This window comes from Mesoplodon bidens (assembly GCF_964165515.1).
Source record: "Mesoplodon bidens genome assembly, chromosome: 9".
NCBI classification, from domain to species: domain Eukaryota; kingdom Metazoa; phylum Chordata; class Mammalia; order Artiodactyla; family Ziphiidae; genus Mesoplodon; species Mesoplodon bidens.
The window spans coordinates 92,539,064-92,551,391 of NC_138166.1; the positions used below are offsets into that span (position 1 = coordinate 92,539,064).

The 12,328-nt window shown below is 38.2% G+C and overlaps 1 protein-coding gene across 5 annotated transcripts in view; it reads left to right on the forward strand.

Moving 5' to 3' along the window:
* UBN2 (ubinuclein 2) overlaps window positions 1-12,328 on the forward strand; it is an 87,204-nt gene that overhangs the window by 18,596 nt on the left and 56,280 nt on the right. For 4 of the 5 annotated variants that reach the window (XM_081244465.1, XM_081244461.1, XM_081244464.1 and 1 more), the window contains exon 3: window positions 8,240-8,341. The exons of the other annotated variant lie outside the window; for it this stretch is intronic. In XM_081244465.1, coding sequence (XP_081100591.1) covers window positions 8,240-8,341 — 102 coding nt within the window. The remainder of the gene's footprint in view (window positions 1-8,239; window positions 8,342-12,328) is intronic. 5 annotated transcript variants of the gene reach the window in all.

The following is a 12,328-nucleotide window of genomic DNA, read 5'->3' on the forward strand; positions in this document are numbered from 1 at the left end:
CCTAAGAAAAAAGTTGGAAAGGTGGTTTGAGCCAACATATAGAAGGCATTTAATTACTGCCTTATTAAGGGTTTTGGATATATTTTGTAATAGGTAGGATGCTTCTGAAGCATTTTGAGCAAGGGAATCAGAAATATTAGATGATATTAGGCAGGATGAATTGAGGATCAACATGAGGAAGGAGAAGCTAATTAAGGCATTCATTACATTTAAGTGAAAAACAATGGCCAGGATTATAAGCAACAGCAGTTAGAATAGAGAGGAAGCTGTCGATGTGAATAATCATATGAACAAAGGTTTGCGAGGAGGGAGAGTTAAGTAGAAATAATAAGGGTTTTTAAAAATCATCATTATTGAAGTATAAATAAATACAGTTCATTCAAGTATATAATTTGGTGTATTTTGGTAAATATACATAGTCGTGTACCCACTACCACAATTATGATATAGAAAAATTTCATCACCCCAGAAAGTTCCCTTTTATCTCTCTACAGATAATCCTCTCCCCTCCAGCCCTGACTCCTGGCAACCTCTGATCTACTTCCTGTTTCTGTAGATTTTTGGGTTTTGTTTTTTCTTTTTCTAGAGTTTCCTATAAATGGAATCTTACAGTCTTTTGTACATGGCTTCTTTCACTTATTATAAGGCTTTTGAAGTGCATCCATGTTTTTCATGTTATCAGTGGTTCCTTCCTTTTTATTGCTGCATAGTGTATGGATGTACCACAGTCTGTGTATCCACTTACTGGGTGATGGGCACTGGGTGGTTTCCAGTTTGTGGGTGCTAAGAGTAAAGCTGCTCTAATGTTGGAACACAAGTGTGTGTGTGAACATATGTCTTCATTTCTCTTGAGGAAATATTAAGAGAGGGATTGTTAGGTCATATGATAAGTGTGCGTTTAACTTTATAAGAAACTGCCAAATTGTTTTCCAAAGTGGGTATATCACTTTGCACCAGCATGTAGGAGAGTTTGAATTGTTCCACGTCCTTGTTAATGCTTGCTGTCATCAACCTTTGTAATTTTAGTTAATACTGAAGTATTAAGCCAGAAAAATAGAGTTAATAAAATGGAAATGTGAAGTGGGGGAAGCTAATTTGGAGATGATTGACAGCAGGGACACTGGTTTGAGGTTTTTTTTTTTTTTTTTTTTTGCGGTACGCGGGCCTCTCACTGTTGTGGCCTCTCCCGCCGCCGAGCACAGGCTCCGGACGCGCAAGCTCAGCGGCCATGGCTCACGGGCCCAGCTGCTCCGCGGCATGTGGGATCTTCCCGGACCGGGGCACGAACCCGTGTCCCCTGCATCGGCAGGCGGACCCTCAACCACTGCGCCACCAGGGAAGCCCTGGTTTGAGTTTTGATATTGAGTTTTATGTGTCTCCAAGTGGAAAAATGACCCCAGAAGTTCTATCACTTCTCCTACAGAACTTTAAATAGAAGGATACTTTGGAGTCATATGGTCATGAGTTTGAAAATTGGCTCTGTTACTTTCTGTATGAGCTTAGACAAGTTATTTGTTTTTTCCAAGGTTTAGTTTTTCCCATTTGTTAAATGGGAAATAATATATGGTTGTACTTAGAATAGGTGCTAATGCAAAGTTAATGCTCAGTGGATGGTGGCTATCATCATCATTATCATGATTGGTACTTAAATATAAGTTTTATGCCCCCAGTAACTTGTGACTTTCTTGCAAATCTCTGCATTTTTTTCTTTCCTAACTCATCTCCCCAACTGTGTTCATTCCCCACCACAGTGGCCAGAGTGATTTTGTTAAAGCACTAATCTTACCAGGTTACTTACCAGTTCCAGTACTTTCTGTGGCTTCCACAAGTGATTACTTCCACTCATCCTTGTCTGGGCATAAATATCTCAGGAAAGCCTTGATTAGGTTTTCTGTTAAAAAATCCAGTACCATCTATAATTCCCTTTTTACCATTTATTACTATTATAATTATTTAATCTTTCTCTTCTCTACAATACTATCAATATAAAATCCATGAAGACTGGCACTTGGTAGGTGCTCAGTTAATTTGTTGAGTAGATTACCTTCTTTTAACTTCCTTTAGGGCAGAGACTTCATATTTAAATCGATAAGTTCCTTCTGACATCTAACACAGCGTTCCCCAACCTTTCTGGCACCAGGGACTGCTGTTTTTCCACGGACACACGGGGGTGGGGTTGGTTCAGGTGGTAACGTGAGCGATGGGGAGCAGCAGATTAAATTTCACTTGCTCACCCACTGCTCATCTCCTTCTGTGTGGCCCGGTTCCTAACACGCCGCTCCCTGTTACCGGTCCGTGGCCTGGAGGTTGGGGACCCCTGATCTAACATATTGCTTTCCTTTTTTTGTTTCTTTGTTTGTTTGTTTGTTTTTGTGGTGTGCGGGCCTCTCACTGCTGTGGCCTCTCCCGTTGCGGAGCACAGGCTCCGGACGCGCAGGCTCAGCGGCCATGGCTTACGGGCCCAGCCGCTCCGCTGCATGTGGGATCCTCCCGGACCGGGGCACGAACCCACGTCCCCTGCATCGGCAGGCGGACTCTCAACCGCTGCGCCACCAGGGAAGCCCCTTTCCTTTTTTTTAAAATTAATTTTTATTGGAGTATACTTGATTTACAATGTTGTGTTAGTTTCTGCTGTACAGCAAAATGAATCAGTTATACATATATTCACTCTTAGTAAATTTATTTATTTATTTTTGGCTGCATTGGGTCTTTGTTGTCACTCTTTTAGATTCCGTTCCCATATAGGTCATTACAGAGTATTGAGTAGAGTTCCATGTATTATACAGCAGGTTCTTATTAGTTATCTATTTTATACATAATAGTTTGTATATGTCAATCCCAGTCTCCCAATTTATCCCTCCCCTCTACTTTTCCCCCTTGATAACCGTAAGTTTGTTTCTACATCTGTGACTCTATTTCTGTTCTGTACATAGGTTCATTTGTACCATTTTTTTAGATTCCAAATATAAGTGATATCATATGATATTTGTCTTTCTCTAACTTATTTCACTCAGCATGACACTCTCTAGGTACACCCGTATCACTGCACATGGCATTATTTTGTTCTTTTTATGGCTGAGTAATATTCCATTGTATATATGTACCACATCTTCTTTATCCATTCCTCTGTCAGTGGACATTTAGGTTGCTTTCATGTCCTGGGTATTGTAAATAGTGCTGCAGTGAACATTGGGGTGCATGTATCTTTTCAGATTATGGTTTTCTCCGGATATATGCCCAGGAGTGGGATTGCTGGATCATATTGTAGCTCTATTTTTAGTTTTTTAAGGAACCTCCATACTGTTCTCCATAGTGGCTCTAACAATTTACATTCCCACCAACAGTGTAGGAGGGTTCCCTTTTCTCCACACCCTCTCCAGCATTTATTGTTTGTAGATTTTTTGTTGATGGCCATTCTGACTGGTGTGAAGTGATGCCTCATTGTAGTTTTGATTTGCATTTCTCTGATAATTAGTGATGTTGAGCATCTTTTCATGTGCCTCTTGGCCATCTGTATGTCTTCTTTGGAGAAATATTTAGATCTTCTGCCAATTTTTGGATTGGGTTGTTTGTTTTTTGATATTGAGCTGCATGAGCTGTTTGTACATTTTGGAGATTAATCCTTCCTCAGTTGTTTCATTTGCAAATATTTTCTCCCATTCTGAGGGTTGTCGTTTCATCTTGTTTGTGGTTTCCTTTGCTGTGCAAAAAAGCTTTTAAGTTTAGTTAGGTCCCGTTTGTTTATTTTTGTTTTTATTTTCATTACTCTAGGAGGTGGATCAAAAAGTTTTTGCTGAGATTTATGTCAGAGAGTGTTCTGCCTATGTTTTCCTCTGAGAGTTTTATAGTATCCAGTCTTACGTTTGGGTCTTTAATCCATTTTGAGTTTATTTTTGTGTATTGTGTTAGAAAATGTTCTAATTTCATTCTTTTACATGTAGCTGTCCAGTTTTCCCACTACCACTTATTGAAAAGACTGTCTTTTCTCCATTCTGTATTCTTGCCTCCTTTGTCATAGATTAGGTGACCATAGGTGCATGGTTTTATCTCTGGACTTTCTATCCTGTTCCATTGATCTTTATTTCTGTTTTTGTGCCAGTACCATACTGTTTTTATGACTGCAGCTTTGTAGTATAGTCTGAAGTCAGGGAGCCTGATTCCTCCAGCTCTGTTTTTCTCAAGATTGCTTTGGCTTTTTGGGGCCTTTTGTGCTTCCATACAAATTGTAAAATTTTTAGTTCTAATTTGATAAGGATTGTGTTGAATCTGTAGATTACACATATTGCTTTCTACAGCATACTTTTTTTTTTTTTTTTTTGGCTAGGTGTTAGTTGTGGCACGCAGGATCTTTTAGTTGCAGCATGCAGGCTCTTAGTTGTAGCATGCGGGATCTAGTTCCCTGACCAGGGATCAAACCCAGGCCCCCTGCATTAGGAGCATGGAGACTTAACCAACAGACCACCATAGAAGTCCCTATAGCATACATTTTTTTTTTTTTTTTTGCGGTACGTGGGCCTCTCACTGTTGTGGCCTCTCCCGCTACGGAGCACAGACTCCGGATGCGCAGGCTCAGCGGCCATGGCTCACGGGCCCAGCCGCTCCGCGGCATGTGGGATCTTCCCGGACTGGGGCACGAACCCATGTCCCCTGCATCGGCAGGCGGACTCTCAACCACTGTGCCACCAGGGAAGCCCGCTATAGCATACGTTTTTAACAGATACTTTTGAATCTAAGTAGTAGTTCAAAATAAGCTATGTAACTTAGTGGAATTATTGAGTCAAATATGATGAAGAGTTTTAAAACTTATTTTAGTATATTTCCATTTTGGCATTAATACTTCATAGAAATTTTGGAAAACATAATAGAGACAAAAGAAGAAAATGTAAGTGTATGGCAAAATTTCTTGGCAGATGCTTTCCAAGAGTTTTATTGGTATACTCTTAGCAGCAGTGTTTGAGCAGTCCTGTTTCTTCTCCATCTTGACAGAATTTTAAAAGTTTATAATTTGATAGATGAAATTGAATTCATTCTTGTATTCCTGTCATATCTATTTTATCTCCTATAATTTTAAATATATTTAATATGTGACAGGGCTAGTCCTCCTCATTAGTTTTTTTTTTTTTTGTGGTACGCGGGCCTCTCACTGCTGTGGCCTCTCCCGCTGTGGAGCACAGGCTCCGGACGCGCAGGCTCAGCGGCCATGGCTTACGGGCCCAGCCGCTCCGTGGCATGTGGGATCCTCCCGGACCGGGGCACGAACCCGTGTCCCCTGCATCGGCAGGCAGATTCTCAGCCACTGCGCCACCAGGGAAGCCCCCTCATTAGTTTTTGTCTGTGGATTTTTATATTATTAGAACTCTCTCTCTCTTTTTTGGGTGAAACATTCCCTCGCGTGTTTAACTGCTTGTGTGTTACTTTTTCTTGGTAGAATAACTTCTAACATAGAAATATCTTTTTCCTTTCCTTCTTATTCTCACTGAAATTCTGTAACCTAGTGTAAGAGTTCCAGCTTGCAGACCTAGCATATGGAAAAAATAAGGACACTATTTATGTGTTGCATTTAAGCATATACATACGTTTTGTGTGTGTGTGTGCACGCATGTGTGTATGTGTGTGTAGGTATGTTTAAGTTGCCAGTTTGTGTCTCTTGAGAAGAATTGTTCTTATTCTGAGATTATGCCTTCAGTGGTCTTATTTAGCAAAATAAAAGGGTTGCCACCCTGTGTTGGTCTCCAAAGTTGTTCTTGGAACTTGTAAAATCTAAAAACATGAGAGCCATTACTTTATCTCACACCGAAATGACCCTCTTGGTGGTGATGGTATAGTAGAAGTTTTGTTCATTGAAAAACATACACTGGAGTCATAGTTATGGGGATTAGGTTTTTTAACATCAGTATGCAATACAAACATAGCATTTAGTCAGAATTACCTTTACAAATTAGAAAGTAAATGGTACCATGTTGGAGACTTTTCTCAGTAAGTCCATCATATTTGTTTTTTTCACATGAACACTGGAAAAGATCATTTCTTTACGTGGAAATAAGATGAAACAATTTGCTTTCATTTAAGAGCCATGTTGCACAAAACTCAGCCATCTTTCACCAATTAGAACCAGTGACACTTTGCATTGAGAGACATGCACTATGGAAATTGAAACCAAAGGAGAGTCATGTCTTGCAGATTTCACCAGTTTTTACATGCATTCATTTTTTTATTTTCTTGTATGTCTATGTGTATAAGTAAATCTAGGACATTAAAAAAATAATTTTAAGATTAGTGTGGATTTACAGAAAATTTGCAAAGAAAATACAAAGAGTTTCCATATAGTTCTCATCCACTTTCCCCTGTAACATCTTATATTTGTAGAGTAGATTTGTTACAACTAACAAACCAATGTTGGTACATTACTATTAATTAACGCAGCATTTTATTCAAATTTTACTATTTTTCCCCTAATGTCCTTTTTTCGTCCCCGGATCCCAACCAGTATACCAGATGACATTTAGTTATTATGTCTCCTTAGGCTTATCTAGACTGTGCCAGTTTTTCAGATTTTTGTTTTTGATAATCTTGACAGCTTTGAGGAATACTGGTCAGTTATTTGTAGAATGTCCCTCAGTTTAGATGGGGGTTTTTCTTGTGGTTTAGTTTGTCATGATGTTTATCTCGTGGTTGGCCTACAGCTGAGGTTATAGGCTTTCGAGAGGAAGACCACAAAGGTAAAGTGCCATTTGTGTCTCATCATGTCAAGGGTAATGCTGTCAACATGACGTATCACTGTTGATGTTGACCTTGATCACCTGGTTGAGTAATGTTAGGTTTTTCACTGTAAAGTTACTTTGTCTCCTCCTTGTCATACTGTACTCTTTGGGAGCAAGTCCCTGGGTACAACTTACGTTCAAGGTGTGAGGGGACTTAAATTCAACCTCCTGAGGGGAATTAATCTGCAGAAATCATTTGGAAATTCTTCTAACAGGTTTTTTGTTGTTGTTCTTTGTTTTATTTATTTATTTATTTTTAACATCTTTACTGGAGTATAACTGCTTTACAACGTTGTATTAGTTTCTGCTGTATAACAAAGTGAATCAGCTATACGTATACATATATCCCCATATCTCCTCCCTCTTGCGTCTCCCTCCGTATCCCACCCGTCTAGGTGGAAAGCACCAAGCTGATCTCCCTGTGCTATGCGGCTGCTTCCCACTAGCTATGTATTTTACATTTGGTAGTGTATATACGTCCATGCCACTCTCTCACTTCGTCCCAGCTTACCCTTCCCCCTCTCCGTGTCCTCAAGTCCGTTCTCTAGGTCTGTCTTTATTCCTGTCCTACCCCTAAGTTCTTCAGAACCATTTTTTTTTTTAGATTCCATATATATGTGTTAGCATATGGTATTTGTTTTTCTCTTTCTGACTTACTTCACTCTGTATGACAGGCTCTCGGTCCATCCACCTCACTACAAATAGTTCAATTTCATTTCTTGTTATGGCTGAGTAATGCTCCGTTGTATATATGTGCCACATCTTCTTTATCCATTCATCTGTTGATGGACACTTAGGTTGCTTCCATGTCCGGGCTATTGTAAATAGAGCTGCAGTGAACATTGTGGTACATGTCTCTTCTTCAATTATGGTTTTCTCAGGGTATATGCCCAGTAGTGGGATTGCTGGGTCATATGGTAGTTCTATTTTTAGTTTTTTAAGGAACCTCCATACTGTTCTCCATAGTGGCTGTATCAATTTACATTCCCACCAACAGTGCAAGAGGGTTCCCTTTTCTTCACACCCTCTCCAGCATTTATTATTTGTAGATTTTTTGATGATGGCCATTCTGACCGGTGTGAGGTGATACCTCATTGTAGTTTTGATTTGCATTTGTCTAATGACTAATGATGTTGAGCATTCTTTCATGTGTTTGTTGGCAATCTGTATATCTTCTTTGGAGAAATGTCTATTTTGGTCTTCTGCCAATTTTTGGATTGGGTTGTTTGTTTTTTTTTGGTATTGAGCTGCATGAGCTGCTTGAATATTTTGGAGATTGATCCTTTGTCAGTTGCTTCATTTGCAAATATTTTCACCCATTCTGAAGATCGTCTTTTCGTCTTGTTTACGGTTTCCTTTGCTATGCAAAAGCTTTTAAGTTTCATTAGGTCCGATTTGTTTATTTTCTAACAGGTGTTTTTTAATTTTATGGAAACAGCATGAGTACTGAATCAGTCTAACATATCTGTTCTTCACAGGGTGGGAAGCCCCGTAAACACCGGAAGGATCGGCTACAAGATTTAATCGATATAGGCTTTGGCTATGATGAGACAGATCCATTTATTGATAATTCAGAGGCTGTGAGTAATGTATCTTTAATATAGCAGCAATTCTTTATTTGGATAGTAGAATTCAAGGAAAAACTAAATGTTTCAGCAAGTGTTTTTACTAACTAATCCTCTTTCAGTATACATCTAAATTGTTTCCAGTTTTATGTGCTTACAAATAGTTGAGCATCTGTATACGTTTCTCTTTGTGTACTTGAGTATGTATATAAGATAATTATAGAGTACAAATATATGTGTAGGGTAAATTGCTAGCAGTGGGATTTATTGATCAAAGGGTATTGACATCTTGAATTTTTATTGATATTCCCAAACTTGGGCAGGTATATTTTGAAATGACTTCCAGATAAGAGCCACGTGATCTTGAAGACTGGAGCTATTGGGTTGAAGTTAATCTGGCAGATGTCTTTAAAATGTACTTAATATTTTTATTGCTGCCAAACCTTACTACAGTGGTGATAATTGAATGCCAGGTCTTATCACTGTCTGTTTTGATCAAGCCCTACAGCTTTTGCACTGGAATCCTCTTTCTCTTATAAAAGGAAGAGGAATTCAGGAGAGCATTTCAGGACTACAGCAGTCCATTGATCACACAGCAAATAAATAAAGGCATGTCTTGTTAGGTGGGTTGGTAAGGTATATGTTCTTACATTCTTCTCAGTGTAGTAGAGTAATCTAATCCCTGCATTATATCCTCTGCAGTGTTCAGTGATTACTTAGGATATACAGAAAGTGATGCTAAGGTCGCTGTTATACTACCTACAAATTAGCACCTCTTTTTCCTGTTACTACAGTGCTTGGTTGTGTAGATGATGACAAGGCATATAGTGGTAGGAGAGTGATAGGAAGGACTTCCAGCATAAGGCGTATGGGATACCCTGTCATACCCCTGTGTTATTTTGGTGTCCTGATATAAACTGGTTTACAAGCCTAGAAATAAAATGTTGACAGTGCCTTTGGAGTAGAGAGGATTTCCTGTTACCAAAAGTGTTGTCAGCCTTTTTGTAGGTTAGGGCATGGAATGTTTTCAACAGTCTTGACCTTGATTTGGCATTCAAGTCAAAAGTCCTAGATTCTAGACCTCACTTGGTTTCTAATTCACTGTGGACCAGGAGCAAGTCTTTTATTTTAGCATCACCCAGTTTTCTCTGTTATGACTGGCTTGCCCAGCAGAATTTGTGCTCTGAGACTCAAGATAATGACATGCTGAAAAGCATGATACAAGTATAAAGCATTGGTACTGGTGTTAACATTATATGTAAAGTAGATTTTTGAATTCTAAGTAACCCAAGAGGGAACTCAGCCATATATAAATGGACAGTCCATGTACTCAGCTTACATAAATAGAATTTTTAAAAAATTAATGAACTTGGGGCTTCCTGGTGATCCAGTGGTTAAGACTCTGCGCTCCCATTGCAGGGTGCCTGTATTCAATCCCTGATCAGGGAACTAGGGATCCTGCCTGCCGAACTAAAAAAAGAAAAGATCCCACATGCCACAACTAAGACCCTGCGCGGCCAAATAAATAAATATTTTTTAAAAATTAGTAAACTTAATTTTTTTAGAGCAGTTTTAGGTTCACAGCAAAATTGAGTGGAAGGTGCAGAAATTTCCTATATACTACCTGCCCTCACAACACAGCTTCCATTATCAGCGTTCCCCCACCAGAGTGGTATACTAGTTACAGTCGAAGAACCTACATTGACGCATCATCACCCAAAGTCCGTAGTTTACCTTAGGATTTACCCCTGGTGTTGTACATTCTGTGGGTTTTAACAAATGTGTAATGACATGTACCCACCATTATACTGTCATGCAGCATAGTTTCACAGCCCTAAAAAAATATGTGCTCTGCCTAGTCATCCCTCCCTAACACCTGCAGCCACTAATCTTTTAATGTCTCCATAGTTTTGCCTTTTCCAGAATGTCATATAGTTGGAATCATATAGTATGTAGCCTTTCATAAATAGCATTTTTAATATTTTCCTTTGTAGCATTCCAAATATTTGAATAAAGTGTTTTTCAAACAGATTTTTATAACCCATAATTGGACCTGTGTATCAGTTTAGAGACTGTGGCCAGCATTTTTAAAGAGAATAAAATAGAACAGAATAGGAGCTGTTAACAGTAAACCACTGGTACATTATGTGATTTTTATTATGTGTGGTGTTTGTACTATGCACTGGCTTTTGATGTGTAGTATATTTTCCACTTGGGTTGTGGTGAAGAAAATTTGAAAGCCACTGCTCTAATAAATAAGGATAAATTTTATAGGTATAAGTTATATAAGTTATACAATTACTGACATTTATAGGACAAGTTAGGTCCCTGTTTTATATGAGGAAATTGAACTAAAGCACAGGTTGTTTATTGACTTGCAAAATAATTTTGTATCATTGTCCTTAATAGATTATTTGGTTCTCATTATAATTCAGTAATTCAGACATAAAACACTTAGGAGCCAACCAAATGATTCTGTTTTTTTTTTTTTTGAATGATTGTATTGCCAGTTGGCCTTTTTTTTTTTTTTTTTTTTTTTTTTTTGCTGTGCCACGTGCCTTGTGGCCTTGTGGGATCTTAGTTCCCCGACCAGGGATTGAACCTGGGCCCTCAGCAGTGAAAGCACGGAGTCCTAACCACTGGACCTCCAGGGAATTCCCACCAGTAGGCTTTCACTGTCCATATATTATTCGATAGAGAGTGATAATAATCTGGTTCTAATTAACTTTCAGAATTGTATACTACTTACGACTATAATATCTGAAAATAAATGCTTTTGAAGATTATTTTTAGTCTAACACTTATGCTGCCAAGTTTTTAAAAGACCAAAAGAAAATGTTTTTGTTATTGAGAAATAATAATAATACCAGACATGAGTAATGCTTTTATTTAGGTTATCTCTTTTAAATTTCACTAGAACTTTGTGAAGTAAGTAATATTGTTCCTGTTTTACAACCCTGAAGTATTGATGTTAAGTGATTTATTCTGGATCACAATAGCTAGTTGTTGGCAAAGGATCTAGTAAATCTGATTCTCAAGTTCAGTGATCCATTGCCTCTTAATACATTGTACTTAAAAGGCTAAATTATGCAGAAGTAGAAATATAATGTATATGTGAAACTTATGTAAGGTTATAAACCAGTATTACCTCAATAAAAACAAACAAACAAAAAACCCCAGAATATTTCCTGTACCTTACCAAAAAAGTGCTTGGCACATTTATAACTCACAGTGCAGTGGAGGCTGCATAATAATCCTTGCTCTGTCACTTATTGGTTGTGTCACTTGAGTGTGGTTGCCAGATTTAGCAAATAAAACTATAGTCTACCCAGTTAAATTTGGAAAAAAAAAACAAAGGCTAAATCAAATATGCATGAAGAGTTTGTTCTCCTGAAAACTGTTCTGATAGGGAAAGCTCAGCAGAATACTGCAGAAGAAGACAGACATTGAACACATCCACATTGCCTGGTAACCTAGTGATGAGTGTGTTTTCCACATGAGATGCTGCTTGGTATAGTGGATGGGCTGGGAAACAGTTAGTGACTCTGCGATAAACTAATAAAAGTATTCTGGCAAGGTTCTTAACCTCTCTGAATTTGGTTTTCACTTATAAAATGGGAATATTTATTTTCCTTGCCTCAAAAGGGTATCAGGAGGATCAAGTGAAATAATTTATATGAAGAAGCATTGAAAATTATAAAGCAGTATACAAGTATATGTAAGCAAAAAGTACAGGTGTATTTATCTTATCAAAATTACACATTTTCAAAATAATTATTACAGAGCTTTTTCACTTTTAATCCTTTACTCCTCACATCACTCCTTTACTTGCAGATAGTACTGGGCCCTTTCTGAAGGTCTTGCCTGTAGGTCTTTGTACAGTAGTAGCCCCTCAAGTGGAGCAACAAGAAAGGAGTTCATTCCTTTTCTCTTTTTCTTTTTCTAACTTCATTCCTTTTTGATTCAATATGATTAAATTCTTTCTTTTTCCATTTTCCACGT